The sequence below is a fragment of the Branchiostoma lanceolatum genome, chromosome 15 (genome assembly GCF_035083965.1).
Source record: "Branchiostoma lanceolatum isolate klBraLanc5 chromosome 15, klBraLanc5.hap2, whole genome shotgun sequence".
NCBI lineage: Eukaryota > Metazoa > Chordata > Leptocardii > Amphioxiformes > Branchiostomatidae > Branchiostoma > Branchiostoma lanceolatum.
The window spans coordinates 2209183-2226315 of record NC_089736.1 but is presented as its reverse complement, the minus strand read 5'-3'; the positions used below and the strand labels follow the sequence as shown (position 1 = coordinate 2226315).

General features: G+C 44.0%; 1 protein-coding gene across 1 annotated transcript; it reads right to left on the bottom strand.

Moving 5' to 3' along the window:
• Positions 1 to 5373: 5373 nt before the first annotated feature.
• On the bottom strand, positions 5374 to 16922 carry LOC136421023 (uncharacterized). The gene is made up of 15 exons (XM_066408168.1): positions 16125 to 16922; positions 14321 to 14463; positions 13611 to 13821; positions 12940 to 13223; positions 12461 to 12649; positions 12020 to 12155; positions 11358 to 11535; positions 10531 to 10539; positions 8653 to 9041; positions 8205 to 8347; positions 7757 to 7967; positions 6837 to 7120; positions 6329 to 6517; positions 5786 to 5921; positions 5374 to 5592 (listed from the first exon to the last, which is right to left on the bottom strand). Exons 1-15 carry the CDS (start codon positions 16531 to 16533, stop codon positions 5423 to 5425), a joined length of 3081 nt encoding a protein of 1026 aa, XP_066264265.1. The 5' UTR covers positions 16534 to 16922; the 3' UTR covers positions 5374 to 5422.
• Positions 16923 to 17133: the final 211 nt, after the last annotated feature.

Genomic DNA, 17133 nt, shown 5'->3' with positions numbered 1-17133 from the left:
GTGACCTATTTTCCTCTGTGCTTTTCATAACATACAGCCATATTTTGAGATTTCCCCATTTCCCTGTGTTTATCATTTTTATCTTGTCCTTCGACTTCGTTGTATCCCAATTTGTAAAAGACATGAACATAGGATATAAAACTAAAAGCAGGCAGATTCAAAGATAATTCAGGATTTTTAAGACCAAAATCTTACCTACATTGTAATAATAGGACAATGACATTTGACACAATGACAGAACTGGACATTGCTGAATGTAAATTACTAAAACTTATATCAAGCGCATCAAGCGCATTTGTAACTTACGAGGATTTGCATTTGTAAGGTTAGGAACAACTACATGTCGTATTATCTGTAGAGACCTATATATAAAGTTGGGAGCACTAAGTACTAGTAGTAGCGTGTGTTGTACAGTGGTTTAAAGTGCCTCCGGATCTAGAGTATGGGAGTTGGAATTCCAGCTATTGTTGCTCATATACCTGACATGCATGCTTGTTGAAAGGGTTGCAGTCCGTAGGACGGGAAGTCAAGTCATGGTTCACTGCTTATTTAACATGTCGAAAGGATCTTAGTGAACTTCCCAGGTACAATAAACCTGTAAATACTGTACATAGCTTCTGTCTTTGCTGTTAGAACCAGTGGAAGATTAGCTCTTGAGCTCTGAAACTGGATGGAAATCATTTTTCCTTCTTTTGTGCTTCAGACTGTAAACATGCAAGTGAAAACATTATCTTTTTCACACAACAAAATGAATGTTATCACGTTGGAAATACTCTTGGTTAAATGTTTCTTTGTCTTTGAAAACATACTAGTGCACTATACTACATGTACCTGAACTAGAACAAAAACTATGTATACAAAGCTTTATTATAGCCAATTTTGGCCATTAATTTTGTCAAACTTCAAACCTAAAATGTCTATTGTAGTACTTCCCTATACTAGCATATTATATTGATACAAAAGAGACAAGGATATGGTCCATATTGTGTAACTACAGTCAAACCTGCCTAGGCGACCACCTTTTCAACGCGACCACCTGGCCATGGCGACCGCTTTTTCTCGGTCTCGAAAATTTTCCCCATAGGCACAAGCATTAAGCTGCCTGCCCAAGGCGACCACCGGTCCAACGCGACCGCGACCGCCACGAATTGGGACCGCACAGAGCACAATCCCTGCCCATGGCGGTCGCCTAATTTTCAAGCGTGTGGTGACATCAGATCATTTTGCTGTCGGATTTCACGGAAATGTTTTCAAGACTTTGAAGGACAAAAATAAGATCAAAAATATATGGAATAGCAATGTTATACCATCGATTCCTCCATGAAGTGTTTTAATAAAACGTTCCCCCTATAAACATTGTAAAGACAAATGTTTGTGATGTTGTTGTGCCTATCGTAATCTTATAGTTTAACCTGAACTCAGTTCCGTTTAAACTCAACTTTCAAAACGAATACGTAGTGCATGGCGTCAAAAAGTCAGATTTCACAGAAATTACTGTCTATTTCTTGTATTTTCAACAAAAATGTGTCTGTATCTTGCTAAATTCCGCCGAAAAATGACTTCGCGGCGGGCAAAACATCAGGCGAGAAATGTTGTTCCTTGGTCCCGACGCCATATTGGATTTCGGGCGGCCCGGATTTGGCGTACCGCTGACCTTTGTAAAACACGATGATTTTGTGTATGAACATTTACGAATACTCTAGTTATTGGTGAAAATCAAAATTCTTATTTTCTTTTTATTTCCATGAATCTCACAAACCTTTATTGGACGCTGTGCGTTCTGCTGCACTGACTTACCCTTCGATGCGGTGGCACAGAGCTTCGCGGCGCGGCGCGACGAAATCACACCGTTAACGCGTTCCGTTTTCATCTTTAGTTGTCAGATCGAAAATTTTTTGACCCTTTCATCCAGCGGTCGGCGACCCAAAAAAGGCTGGGACCAGCAGGCGTTTTCTAGGGATCTGTCTTAGGCCTGAAAACTTCGATGATGTGCGTGTGTGTGTGTACTATTCAATGTAACGTGTGAATGCGGGAGGGCGCTGCGAGATCATCGAGGCAACCATCGTTTTGTAGTCAAAAGTATGACGAAAATTTGTACACGATGTAGCAGTATACAATCATTACAACGATAACGGAAAATGTAATTTTTGTAGGATCTTTCTGTCAATGAGAATTGAACCTGGTGATGAGGGTCATGCTGTCTAAATTCACATAATTTTTTCATCATTTACGTACTGTATTTGAAAACCTCGACCTGGAAACATGTGAGTGGAATCCTCTTCATGGCGACCACCTGTCCATCGCGACCATTTTTGCTCGGTCCGCCGGGTGGTCGCCTTGGGCAGGTTTGACTGTATTTGATTTAGTACAATCACTTGAAGAGGTGTATCTGCACACATACATGTATATAAGGATGATAAAAATAATTATTTGTTTGACATTTTAGGAGTATGACTGGGAGTATGAATACTTAGATGTAATCAAGTTCAGCAAACAATAGTCACCACAGCATAGTAGGTTCTGGGTGAAGTTTTGGATGTCAAATTTTAAGTTGATGCAAAATTTTAGCCGCCACATGAAAAGTTTACTTATTTCTGGATATGTGTATAACAAACAAATAAAGCAAACAAAATGTGAATAATTTTTTTTTGGTGTTTTACTTTGTTTGTAACTTACTGTATGTAACGTTAATGTTACAGAAGTTATGTTTTTATTTTCTGAGTTTCTTTTCTCCATAGTTATAAGATGGCTAAAACTCTTTAACAAAACTGCAAATGTCTACATTACACACTTTTTATTTGGTCACATACGCAAATATATGACCAAAGCACGATTAAAAATATCCACCCAACATCTGCTTGGAGATTACTCAATTACAAACACACTGCTGACAGCTGGGTGAGCTGGGTATGACGTCACAAGGCCATGCTTCAGAAAAAAACGCGAATTTTGCCGTGACGTTCCTTCGTTCGTTCACAACCTACTGCTCAAAATGGTCACGGGAATGTAACACGCAAATTCTGACTCGGCTTACCTCCCGAAACGGACGTACACTGGCCTCCATGGACGAATTCTAACCGCAGTGTCCTTTCCGTGTCGAGTCCCGCCGCCATCTTGTCTTGGAGTTCGCGCGTTCTGTGGCGCAGTGCACCATGGGTGCCACCTGTTCATAGGTCATTTGACTACATGTTGATTCGATTATATGGATGACATCCACGCTCGCATCAATTTTCCTCAGTTTCCAAAAAAAATGTTTCCACCAAATTGTAAATCATACAAAGCAGCTGCGACATGATTGAATAAATGCCAAAATATTGAAAAGCGATAATAATGTCGATTGAATGACAAAATATCAATTCCAAAGTCAAAGAAGAAGATGTGAAGATATGAAACTGAAGAATAGTTTATGCGCCTATGTTTAGTAATTTTTTTCATGAACTCGTAGATTTTCTAATGAATGCAACTTTTTTGACCATTTTTTTTTTATTCGCACGCTCGCATCAGTTTTGGGCTACCACGACAGTTACAGTAACATTACATTGTATCCATAATGATTGCTCTCTTGCAAGCACATAGAACATTTCCCAGAGTATCTGTTAAGATGACAGTGTTTTGGTCGGGACGGTATTTTCCGGTGTACTAGTATTATACAGGGATTATTGTATCCGCGTATTACACCCACAGAACTACTGGTAAAACGAATAAATGAATCTCACTGAAATATCGCAGAACCATGTAATGTATTTTCTCCTTGTAAATTCCTCAACAGCACACTGATCAGTAGAAGCTGAGCTGGGCGTTAATGATTACCTTCAGTCGTGATAATGTGCTCTTTATCAGTTCGTTAATATTTACACACCGGTACAGAAGGCCGATCAAATGTTACAGTTACAAATGTAACGTTACAGTTCAACTGCAAGCCAACCAGCAACTTTGGGGGTCGATGGCACCTCGGCCAAAGTGCTAGCATACTCAGCCGTATTGTTTGTATTTCTACGTTTTGAGAGAGCTAGGTGGGCGGGCCCAAGGAACTAGCCTCTACCAGTCTCTGCGGGTCGCTGGGAAAATAGTAGAAATTGGCCAAATAGAGTCAATTGTATGAAGGGAGTCGGCTACGGAGAGAGGGTCAAATAGGCAACCCTGGATGGAACAGCGGATGGAAATGTTATCCTCCATGGCCAAAGTACCCCGGTAAATGTTCTCTCTATAGCCGACGCTGTTAGTCTGGTAGAGACTACCAAGGAACTGAGAAAAAGCTAACCGCCATTGCAGGCACAACCTCATTCCTTTGTAAGAAAGAATTCGTCAATATTTCAATTTAGATAGAATTGAGGACGAAAGTCATTTTGTTGCGGACTGTACATTACACAACGATGAGAGAAATATCCTTTACAATTGTAAACAAGATAAATTCCCTAGTTTTAGATAGGTAAACAGCACTGAAAAATTCCTATTCATTATGGAACTGAACAAACCATGTACATATTACAAGTTCCATATCCACATACATCTACAATTGCATTAAGAAGCGAGAAGAAGTCTTAAGAACCTGTAAATTGTAGACAAGTATAGATTAGTCCTATCAGACGTAGTAAGATATTACCTTCTATTACGTTATATTGCCACCACTGTATGTATTTCTCTGCTTATCACCATGACCTGTACTTAGCTTGTTTAAGCATAAATGTACAATAAAGGTATTTCATTCATTCATTCATTAACATTAATCCGCTGGGTTACATAAATTCGCCACTTTGAAGAACAGTGGGTTGAGAGATCTCAAGTGCAGCACCCCCCCCCCCCCCAAGGTATGCACAGTTAAGATATACAGGAGTGCATTATACTGGGGGACGTTGGGTTGGAGATCTGTTTGGACCTATCTTTTCAGAGTGGCGGAATTATGTAACGTTACCCCGGTGGAACTATATGCTAGTAGACGTTTAATCAACCAGAATCATCAATATCACTAATCGATATGTGGACTCTGCAAGATTCCACGTGATCGCTAATGTTAGATACCTACTGAAAACAATTTTCAAAAGTCTCAATCATTAGGGAATAAAGTCATTTAATGACATGTATCAAAGTGCAACATACCGTCACTACAAGACTGATTTTGGCATATGGTACTTGATAGTTACACGACTTGTTGTAATTAGCCTGGGTGCCATCCTAATTTCTACCGGGGCTCCTACACTCGCTACCCTCCTAAACTACCGGATGGCACCCAGGCTAGTTGTAATAGCCTCCTTCGCGATTTTCAAAATATATATAGCTAGGGTCTCTTTTGCCGCATGGATCGTATTCGCCGGCCCATTATGACAATCGTAAATCAGCGCTCTGGATCCCCCTAAAAACGGGGCCGGCGGGCCGCACCGAGAAGGCTAGCTGGCGAAGGAGGCTATCAACATTGTTGCATAACCTAACGCAGTATCGCACAGAGCTTGAACGGAGGCGGAATCATGGTCAGGCCATCATTGCAAGGAGGAGAAGAGCCCTCTGGCGTTGCGAGGTTGAAAGACTGAAGCAGGGTCGAGAAGAATATGAAAAGCTCCATCCTGGCCAGCTGTTCCCCAACGCAAATGCGCTGTCCTAGAAATAAAGAAAATATGCTGATGAGACAGAATGATGACGTCGTACAGAAGATAAACACACTATGCAGGCTGATATTTCCTTATTTGCAAGCGTCTTTTTTCAAGATTTCAGATCGGCCATTTGAAGGCAAAAATGTTATCATCAGTTGTGAGAATTCATCTTCATTATCATATACCAATTCGAACCTCACCTCCTCCAAAAGGCATGAAAGATTCAGGCTTGTTGATGACGTTCCCTTCATCGTTCAGAAACCTTTCGGGGTCAAACCGGTCCGGATCGGGCCAGTAGGCGGGGTCCATGTGGAGGGAAAGTAGGTTCGGAAACACCTGGATCAAACAAAGATCCATCCGTGAATTTAGTTGAAGATTGATCTAACAAGAGCGACTATTAATGATGGAGCGTCACAGTGTGGCGGGCGGTTGTGCAGGGATCCCCCACTCCCACAGATGATAATGAACAGTGAAGTGGTGTTTAACTAAGTATGTTTATAGAATAAATGGATTAGAAATCTTGCAATTGAGGAAGGTGATGTGAACAAAAACAGTTCTGTATCTGTAACTAGTAAATAGCCGGTATAACCGCCCTTCGGCGTAACAGCTTCGCAGACACAGGGAACGGCAGCAGCTGGTTATATAAACTGAACGACCTGTCATGTCTAAACTTCGCATATCTAACTGCATGCATTGTTTAAAGCTATCTAATGAGTTCTGCGACATTCAGGACCAAAGTATACCTGTGTGTCTGCAGGAACATTGTATCCCTGTATGTTCACGTCCTGTGAGGTGGCGTGGGGAATGGCAAGGGGTCCGATGGGGCGGATCCTCATGACCTCCAGCAGACAGGCGTTCACGTAGGGCAGCTGGGAACGGTGGGACAGGGTGGGCAGACTCTCACCAACAACGGCATCAAGCTCCTCTTGAACCTAGTTTGGCAAAATATGTCTTTGAATTTTTCTGTTCGTTTTTTAAACAGACATCGCGATGCTAGCTGAATGTCTCAGATACTATCATGCCTTTGTATCAAACACTGTAAAAGAAATTAATCCTAGATATACTGTACCTCCTCCTCTACGTAGCTAACTCTGGTTATCTCCTCTCAAAGCGATCAGAGTAACGGACTGGATTTGCATGAGACAGAAACGGTACCATTCTAGATATCCTGTGGATTTCCCAGTGATCATTGCCGGAGGACCTGGAATTTGACAGAGCAAACACTGTAACATCTCATAGTCGACAAATTACCTTGTTTTGAATGGTTGGGTTCAATGTCATGTAGAGTAGACCCCACATTAGTGTGTTACTGACGGAGTCTGTTCCTGCGAAGAACAGATCCTGGGCCATGTACAGGACGTTCTCTTCCGTCAGACCGTCCACCTTTTGCTGCTGTTCCAGCTCCAGCAGGCAGAAGTCGAGGAAGTCTCGTGGGTTCTCGCGATCCAGGTGTTCCCGATGGCGAGATATCTCCTCCTTCATCACCTTGTGGATCTTCGAGAGCTCTTTCACTAAACCGTTGCTGGGTCTGTTCACTGGGCATAGGAATACCATGTGACTGTCAGTGGCGGTTTTCTATTACGCTTCGAGCTTCCGCTTCCGCGTGGACGAATTCGAGATCTCGAGTTCAGTAGCCCCCTGGTGGCGCTATTCGTGCCGCGCATCTACGAGGGCAAAGTCGTGTCTCGAATTGCGCCACGAGTTCCATAGCCTACCTGGTGTAGTGTCTGCAATACCTCTAGTATCTTCCCTACTGAAGTATAACTCAGAGACACTCACAGACACAGTCTTGCTTCTATTACTGCAAGATTTAATCTACTCTCTGCTTATGTTACATTGTACACTCACGGTAACAGTTACATAGTCCTTCAACAGTACGCTTGCTGTGTACGTGCTGGCATGCGTGACTACATGCATTCGACATCCGGTCTCCCATCGTTAGTATACTTAAAGTCACTACACTGTGGGCGATGTGAACTTCAATTGCATTCGTAATGACATCAACGTAATCATGACACAAGGCTTGAAGTACACATCATCAACATTACAATTCATTGGTCCTGCTGTTTCAAGTACAACCAACCAGCATGCTGCATGCATGGCGCTGTGAAGGTACTATGTACAGATATATTATCCAGAAGAACTTTCCAAGAAAGGTCCATTGTACTTACCAATCGGAACAAACCGTAGCAAAGGAAAGGCGCTGACGAGCTGCCCCGCTCCTACGTCATCTATGACGTGGGCCGTCGCCTCCGAGAGCTCGCGGAACGTTTCGTCCCCGTACTCGTAGCGCTTCCCGAACGCCATGGAGCAGATGACGTTTGCAATCGCCACGGTTACGTCATGGGCGACGTCAAAGGGCTCTGCGTTATAATCTGCAATCTGAACGGAGTTTCTTTATATAAAATGTCACTTAAGTTACTTATCAATTCGTTTACTTGATAACCGTATAGCTCCTATGTACGTAATGGTCTACAGGAGGATGAGCTTTGTTTTGTCCTGCTCGACAGGGACTTGTGGACAAACCTGTGTCACCCCGGCCCACAGAGGATAAACATGTAACATTGCAGACAAGAGAAGGTCCTTATGTATAGTTCGGGATTTTAAATTTGATCTTACCCTGTTGCGGAGACAATCTGCTTCCTCTCGGATGTTCTCCTCAATGCTGCCAGTTCCGACCTTCATGCCCAGATTCTTCAGGGCGGTGGTGGCAAACCTCTTCCTCTGTCTTAACGGCGTGCCCCTTGGTGCAAAAACTATGCCTTAAACAAAAAAGGAAGATACTTCATCTAAGATATGCATCAAATTGTTTAAGACGGTGTGAATGATCACTTTGGGAATGGATGTAAAATGAAGTGGAGTCCAGGAAGGTTAGCGGTGCGATTATACCCACCATTATATGAATTTGCATCCTAATAAAATGTCACATTATGTCACGTTTATAGAACAATACGGACAGGGTGTCAACCCCAGAGATACCTTTCCTAAACGTATACTGAGCCGTGCGTGTAATATGATCAAAGAAGCAGAAAGAAAGGAAGGAAGATGAAGAAACAAAATATCTTACCCTTTCCACAACCAGACACTACGCTAAACAGATAGTTATGCGGCCTGGACGCGAAGAGCTCGGACCTGTCCACGAGCGCGTCCTTGACGGCAGTGTAGCCGTTCAGAACCACCACATCTTCCGAACCAAACTTGATGGTGAAGACGTCCCCGTACTGCCGCCTCCACGCCGTCAAGAGTTGGAGCAAAGGCGCTCGGCCCAAGGCGAGGAGGTGCCCGAGAACAGGCACACGTCCTGCCGGGTAAGGAGGCAGGTTTCTGGGGCGCTTGAAGACGACATATGCGAGGAGAAAAGTCGCACAGAGGACAAGAAATGTTTGCAAAGTCAGCCTAGAGATCTGCAAAATCTCCTCGGCAGACTCGGCTATCCACTGGACGATTGCTGCCATTCTTTACAGTCGAGTCTTTGTGCCCTTTGATTCTGCGCAAAATAATATCTCCCCTAACATGGCCCTGACCCTTGCCTGTTTAGTTCCAGGCTGTTTGCTGAAGGTAGAGCCTTTAGTTAAATAATATAACACTCAGGCTACCCTGTCCCGGCATGACCTGCCAGAGGCAAACAAGCACAAGCAGTCAGCTGGTTGTCCCCAAACCCAAGCGAGAGACCTTCAGAAGATCGGTAGCCTACCGCGGACCAAATGTCTGGAACAGCCTACCGCCAGACACACGTACGGCTCCGACTCTGACTCCCTTTAAGAGACTCTTGAAGTAACGGAAATGAACTAAACGAACGGACACGGACCATGAACTAGTTTTCGCCCTACTATATGTTGTATGTTGTAGCAATTGTATATTGTTGTACCATAAATATGTAATGATATATGTTGATAGAGTTATTAGGACTCAAATGACTGTGTATCCCTGTTATATTGCATCTGACCCTTACCCTCATGACATCAATGAAAAGCAGCCTGCGTGCCGATTTGAGCTTATCATGACAAAGGTTCAATGTCCAAACAGCGCGGAACAAACAACTCAGTACTTCGTCATTTCTTGAGCCAACAGTTATGGGATATTTCTTGAACAGACTACATGTTTGCTTTGGAGGACCGTCGTTCCTTTGTTCAGTTATCGTCCTTACGAGATATCAGCAAAAACGCTCCTGCAGTTACAGAGAAGCTGCTAGGGGACCCAAACTTGCACCACTTTCCATCAAATGGTTTTTGCCACCATAGCATTTCCAAACATAGCAAACCAAACTGAGAACTCCGGAACCACAAACATACAAATAACCGGACGGAAAATGATACTTCCGCTACTCATGGAGGTGATAACAGGTGGACCATTAGGCCAATAACCTGGACCGGGATAACGTTCAATACGGGTGATCCAGACCGGGTAATATTTTTGTTTATCACACGGGGTTCTACTTTTATCACATGGGCTGCCATAAAATATTTCGAACCCACGGCCTACGGCCGTCCGGCGATCCTACCCGCGGTTGGGTTCGTACCTCGGGTGTTACGGAATACACCGTGTTGTACCATTACATTACATTAAATGGAATTGATAATCATGAATGCTGTGGTAAAACAAGGTCTTTTTTTTATTAGTCATCTTTCTCATGTACCCACACAGTGAAGTTTCTGTCAGCAAATAATATGATTTTCATCCAGAGTAACAGTTTGTAAAATAAATGAATACATCCCGGTGAACTGTGGCAGAACCCATTTTATATCGTTACTCCTTGCTGGCATTAACAGTACAATTCGTCATTAGCACAACAGCTGTTCAGTCCCAGCAGAACAGGATGTCAATGACTACTTTTATAGTCGTCATAATGCGCACCTTATCTTTTCGGAGATGTTCATGTACAAAATGTTATCATGTATGATATAGCGTACCTAATTTGTTTTTCAGGTCGGTCCAATACGCTGACCTTGGCCAGCTGTCAATCAAAATGTGCAATTCTACCTTTGCAGGTCAATGCACCCGGCTTATGCTTAGGTCACAATTGGTAAAAGGGGCCCCGCCGGGGAGTCCTCGGGCTGTTTGGGGGCACTTTCGGGCGTGACCCCTACGTGACCCCGTGGGACACCCTGCGGCTGCTGGGCTATTTTGGGGCTCAATGGGGACCCCGAATTACTTAAACCCGGCCTTAAAATCAACACGGGGCCCGGTGACGCCATGAGGTAATCGTGTGACCACCGGGAGGACCCCCCCCCCCTCCCCCGTACCCGGGACAAATTTGTCTCGGCCATGGCATAACGCAAAACAGTGTATTTTAAAAAAATCTGCCACCTATACCTTGAACTTGCCCCTGGTTATCAAGGCACGGCTGCTAGAACAGCTAAAATCTTATCAATCTAATCACTATGTTATCATAAAACATGCTCCGCCCTTCACTTAAACTCATGAGTTGTTATGAACCCTTAAGTTCCGAATACTAGAATCATATTATTAAGTATATGTTTTGTACACAGTGTAATAATGTTGAGTAAGAAACCTGATTATGTTAGCTGTAGAGCTACATTTTTCTTCTTGATGAGTGTACGTCAAGAAGTGAGAAATACATTTGTATCTGTATAGCCGGTATAACCGCCCTTCGGCGTAACACACCAGCTCCCCACGCACACGGCATCAGCTGGTTATATTACACTGAACGGCCTGTCACACCTAGCTTTTTAGTCACTCTTTCTCAGTTACGACAAGCTAATTGTTACTTAGATATACTGGGAAAAGGTCAGAACATCTGGCCAGAAAAACTAACGCGGAATCGCACAGAGTTCAAACGGATGCGGCGTCAACGTCATGCGAAAGATGCCATCCGAGCGAGGAGTTGGAGCGCCCTCTGGCGCCTTGAAAGTGAAGGACTGCAGCAGGGTCGAGAAGAACAGAAAAAGTTCCATCCTGGCCAGCTGCTCACCCAGACACCCACGTCGCCCTAGAATTAGAAATAGCACAAAATGAAATCAGATTAAACATCTATCCGCCACCAAAAAATCAAGACCATAGCATGTCCAGGTCAAGAGATACAAAAATGGAAGTTATGCTGCAGTACCAAGGTCACATACCAGGGGGCCCAAAGCAACCTTGAACTTCGGCTTCACAACACCTGCCCACATACCAAATTTCATCGTAATCCATCAAGAGGTTCCTGAGTTATGCTGACTACAGTAGTGCGGAAACACAAACTGACAAACAGACAAACACACATAGACGCACCCAAAACTATATCTCCATTTTTCATGGAGATAATACCTGCGGACACACACCGACTCAAATAAACACACCAAAACATGTACTCCGTGCGATTCACACGGTAATTTCCGTGCGATTCACACGGTAAGATGAACCATACATCAGCAATAAAAATCATCAATCCTAATACATGTACTAGTAAAATGCGATCTATTTATTACGCTTACCTCCTCCAAAAGGCATGAAGGACTCAGGCTTGTTGATGACGTTCCCTTCCGCGTCCAGAAACCTTTCGGGGTCAAACCGGTCCGGATAAGGCCAGTAGGCGGGGTCCGTGTGGAGGGAGTACATGTTCAACAACACCTAGACCAAGCATACCAAGAAAAGATTAATAGCATCAATTTGAGTCAATTGGAAAATAATCTAAGGGACCTGTAAAAAGTGATGGCAATGACAACGCGGGATCCATGTAGCCTCCAAGCAGACCTACGGGTTGCAAAGACTGTATCCAGAAGTAACACGAGTTGCCATAAAAACTCCTTCTGCCAGTTGGATACGGTCTTTGCAACCCGTAGGTCTGCTTGGAGACTATGATCCACGTACAGCACTGGTTTCTATTACATATCATATTCAGAAAATATGATTCACACATCACAAACTAAAAGTACCTGAGTTCCTTCGGGGATGTCGTATCCCTGTACTTTGACGGTCTCAGTCGTGGCGTGAGGAATTATGAGTGGAGCGATATGGCGGATCCTCATGACCTCCAGCAGACAGGCATTCACGTAGGGCAGCTGGGCACGGTGGGACAGGGTGGGCAGACTCTTACCAACAACGGCATCAAGCTCCTGTTGTATCTGTGTGGACAAAACCGCCGTTAATGATGAAAGGTGGTCACCGTGTGGGGATCATCTTGTGTTGGAAGACTGTATGATGCGTCTATGTTACATATGTTTTATCAGAGACTTTTTTGAGCATTAAACCTCATTTCTCGTGTAACCACTTCAATGTTCGGTCCGAATGTGACTTCAAAGCTTCGAAGCTGGTGCGTTGTGCCTAATGGCGGTTTTACTGGCTATATAGATACAGATACAGATACAAAGCAGAAGAATAAGGTTGTCATGTTCTATAGGTTGGTAACGAATACCTTATCTTGGATGTCGGGGTTCAAAGTCATGTAGAGTAGACTCCACATCAGTGTGTTAGTAGATGTCTCGGTTCCTGCGAAGAACAGATCCTGGGCCATGTACATGATGTTCTCCTCCGTCAGACCGTCCACCTTTTCCTGCTGTTCAAGCTCAAGCAGACAGAAGTCGAGGAAGTCTCGCGGGTTCTCGCGATCCAGGTTTTCGCGATGACGAGATATCTCATCCCACAGCACTCCGTGGATCTTGGCGTTCTGTTTGAGCACCTCCATATATGCTCGGTTTACTAGGAATAAAGGACAGGACATAAAAACCTGGCAAAGGGTTCTCCTGACACGATAGCTGTCAACATAATGTTTTGCAGACTTGTCTGTTTTGTCCAATTTTGTGTGAGGATATGTGAGTGTGTGCGTGTGTATATATGTGTGTGTGAATGTATGTGCATCCATGTCTCTCTGTGTGTATGTGTGTGTGTGTGCGAGTGTGTGTGTGTCTGCATGTATGTCTCTGTGTGTGTGTGTATGTCTGTGTGTGTGTGTGTGTGTGTGTGTGTGTGTGTATGTCTATGTCCGTGTGTGTGTCTCTGTGTTGAAATGTTGAAATATGGTTATTTTAGCGTTGCAACTTTCCGTAAACTAAAGATGAACAAACGAGTGCATTAGATGTTACCCACTCCCGGGAACGAAACGCAGCAGAGGGAAGACGCTGATGATCTGCCCCGCTCCCAGCTCGGCGATGACGTTCATCACCGCCTCCAGGAGCTCTCGGAACGTTTCGTCCCCGTACTCGTAGCGCTTCCCGAACGCCATGGAGCAGATGATGTTTGCAACTGCCACGCTCAGGTCGTTTGAGATGTCAAAGGGCTGTCCATCGTATTCTGTAATCTGAACACGATAGGAAGGCATGCTGTTTAGTTCATTACATGGCAACTATTCAAATAACAAAATCTCATTAAACGACCGAGTTTACTTTGATCAACCAGAACAGCGGCAAACAGTATCAAAACAAAGAAATTCAGAACTGGCAGCAGACTTTACCCCTTACCCATACTGCTTTGCAAGTCTTCCAGTTCCACAGACGAACACAACATAGCACTAAGGCTGAACGATAGTACACTAACTGTATTGTGTATGTGTATATTGTGGACCACGTATATCGCAGAAACACACACAGAGAGAGTGAGTGAGAGAGAGGGAGAGAGAGAGAGAGAGACAGACTCACACAGACACACACACAGAGGCACACACACACAAACGCACACAGACAGACACACACGCACACTCACACACACACACACACACAGACACAGACAAACAAACAGACATTTAGTACCTTACACTTGGGTTGAAGTAAAACAAAGATCCATATTTGATCTACTCTTACCCTGTTGCGGAGACAGTTCACCTCCTCTCGGATCTTCTCCTCAATGCTGCCACGTCCGACCTTCATGCCCAGATTCTTCAGGGCGGCGGTAGCGAACTTCCTTCTCTGTTTGAACTCGGGCCCCCAGCGTGCAGAAACGATTTCTTAAGAAAAAAAACGAAGACGTCTTATTTCAAAAAGATTGCAATGTAAACTGTGCAGTACAGGTTGAGTATGACGGTAAAAGGTAAAGGCTCCAAAGACCGTTGCTTCATGCCGTAGACGAATGGGCAGTGGGTCGTTAATATATAATCCACCGTACACACATATCTAGGGCATTAGCATATAGGTTGTCCCATATTGAAGAAAGAGGCCATCTATCTCTTTCCAGTCTTTGGAGTATAGATCTACACCCCATTCTTGCCAACTGTCCTATAGGTACGTATAAAGAGAGCCATTGGGGTTGTCTAGATCTGCGCTAGCACGCTTTAGACGAGTAACGTTGGGTAACATAAATTCGCGGGGTACTTAAATTCGGGATTTTTCGAAAACGGGGTGTTTAGGGATATGTGCTAGATGCAACATCAGTAATACCGCTAGAAATGCAAACTTGACAGACTAACGCATTCAGAACACTGTCTGAAAAGCTTCGATAACCATGCATTAGAAGTTGGCTACGTCAAAAACTCTCCGTCCCTTATTGTCACAGTCTGAGGGCTTCGTGGGAGAATTATATGTACATAGTTGTTCGCTGGTTTATAAGACAAATGTCACATCCGCTTCCTGCTAAACACAATTATTTACAATACAACTTATTAGAATCTCTTTTGCTAACCTACAACTGGACTCTAAGTGTGATTAATCATCAAATTAAAACGCCTCTTTGTTGCTACAACCAATGGCTACGGCACTAAGGTGAATTTTCCCGCCGCCATATTCGTTACCCAGAATCCTGCTATTCGGCAGACGACAAACGTTTGCGAGGAACACTTTTTTGTCTAAATGTTGTGTGTGATAGTGGACTGATGGCGATATTTTCCTCAAAGTTTGCTCTTAGCACAAGCAGAAACACGTGGACTTAGTAGTATTACCATTTCTACGGCATCCAGCTAACGCCCCGATGAATAATGTACAAATTTCCATGACGGTGGGGGTGAACTTTGAGTGACGTTCTACCGACTCAACACACGGGTTGTTCCCGAAGGCCTGATGCGTGCGGTACGGCCGTTTTTTCGTGTATTTTTTTTACTTGGACACGTCTATATCCATAGCACTCTTCTCAAGCCAAGGATGGAACGAATAGCTGCTGTATAAAATGTGATTAGCGGTAAGATATTCAAGACGAATCTTCTCTCCCGAATTAATGTGCCCCCCTGTCCGACAGCACCGTCATTGTGAGTGCGGCGGAGGTAGTTTCAAGTTGAAATATTATGGTGTCAGCACGACTAGAGACAAAATCTACCATATATATGATTAGTGCAAAGATAGTGCATGATACTGACAGAAAAATAGAAAAAAATGATTGTTTATTGTTCTGCTAGATTGATTTCAGTCAACCATTATCGGAAAAATCCCGAATTTATGTTACCAAACGTTACAAGCGCAATTTTGTCACTGACCCATATCTCTGCGCCTTCTATATATATCTTGGAAAGAAATAACTCTTGCCCTCAGGGCGTAGAGAAACAGGTGATCCGTAGTTTCCTCAAGATCTGCTCTTTCACGAAGCTAAACTGTAGTAGCATGCTAGCAGTCGGGTGGTGTGTCAAAGAAAGACAATTTTCCCCTCTGGATAAGGAAAAATTAATAGGGAAAGAACAGTCACCTTTTCCGCAACCAACAATCGCGTCAAGCAGGTAGTTTGGCGGCCTGGACGCGAACAGCTCGGACCTGTCCACAAGCGCGTCCTTGACGGCAGTGTAGCCGTTCAGAACCACCACATCTTCCATCCCCATCCTGACGGTGAAGACGTCCCCGTACTGCCGCCTCCACTCCGTCAGCTTTAGAGGAGGTTCCCGGCCCAAGGCGAGGAGGTGCCCGAGAACAGGCACACGTCCTGCCGGGTAAGGAGGCAGGTTCCTGGGACGCTTCACGAGGGCGCATGCCAGGAGGAAAACCATACAAAAGACGAGAAATGTCTGCAGAGTCAGCCCAGAGAACTGTAAAATCTCCTGGACGGACTCAGTTATCCAGCTGACAATTACGGCCATTTTTGTCAAGAATGCAGACAACATATTTGCGCGTGCGCAAGACCCTTGTTGCCGGTGGACATACGAGGTCGTCCGACGACTACGTCATTAGGCCACAGCAAGTAATTTTCATGGATGACATCAGCGCGCTCATTAATTTTCGCCTGATTTCGAAATAAAAAAACAAATCTCATTGCCCTCCGACGGTGGTCAACATGCCAAAAATAGGCAAATAACCTGTATGTCGTAAATGTTGACAGTCTAAGTTACTAATATTCATTGTTCACCAGGTGGGGTTAAGGTAACCTTGCCTTACACATTTGTTCCTCCCGCAACCAAACTGGAGAAAAAGTAAACAGGACTTGATAGATGTGATCACAAAGCTAAGATGGAAGTCAGAAATTGAACATATAAAGAAGAAACTTCTGTTGATCCAAAGGATTGCCCATTTTGTCACGAACTGGTGGAAGATGAAAACATTTGCTTATTGTAAAAAGGCAGCTTCTTATGAACTGCCCTACGATTTAGGGACTATCACATGCAGTATGTAAATGTGGCATTCTTATTCAATGAGATAAATTCTGGTATATCACAAGGCGGCACACAGTTTTGTAACTGATTCCAAAAACGAGACCAAAGCATCCG

Bases quoted from the DNA above. Each gene is read 5' to 3' on its own strand.
- LOC136421023 (XM_066408168.1), bottom strand. From the start codon at position 16,533: ATGTTGTCTGCATTCTTGACAAAAATGGCCGTAATTGTCAGCTGGATA. The intron at 12,650-12,939 runs GTATTCGTTACC...TTGTCCACACAG, and splicing joins ACCCCGACATCCAAGATAAG to ATACAACAGGAGCTTGATGC. The intron at 5,922-6,328 runs GTATACTTTGGT...TGTTTGATCCAG, and splicing joins ATGTTCCTGCAGACACACAG to GTGTTTCCGAACCTACTTTC.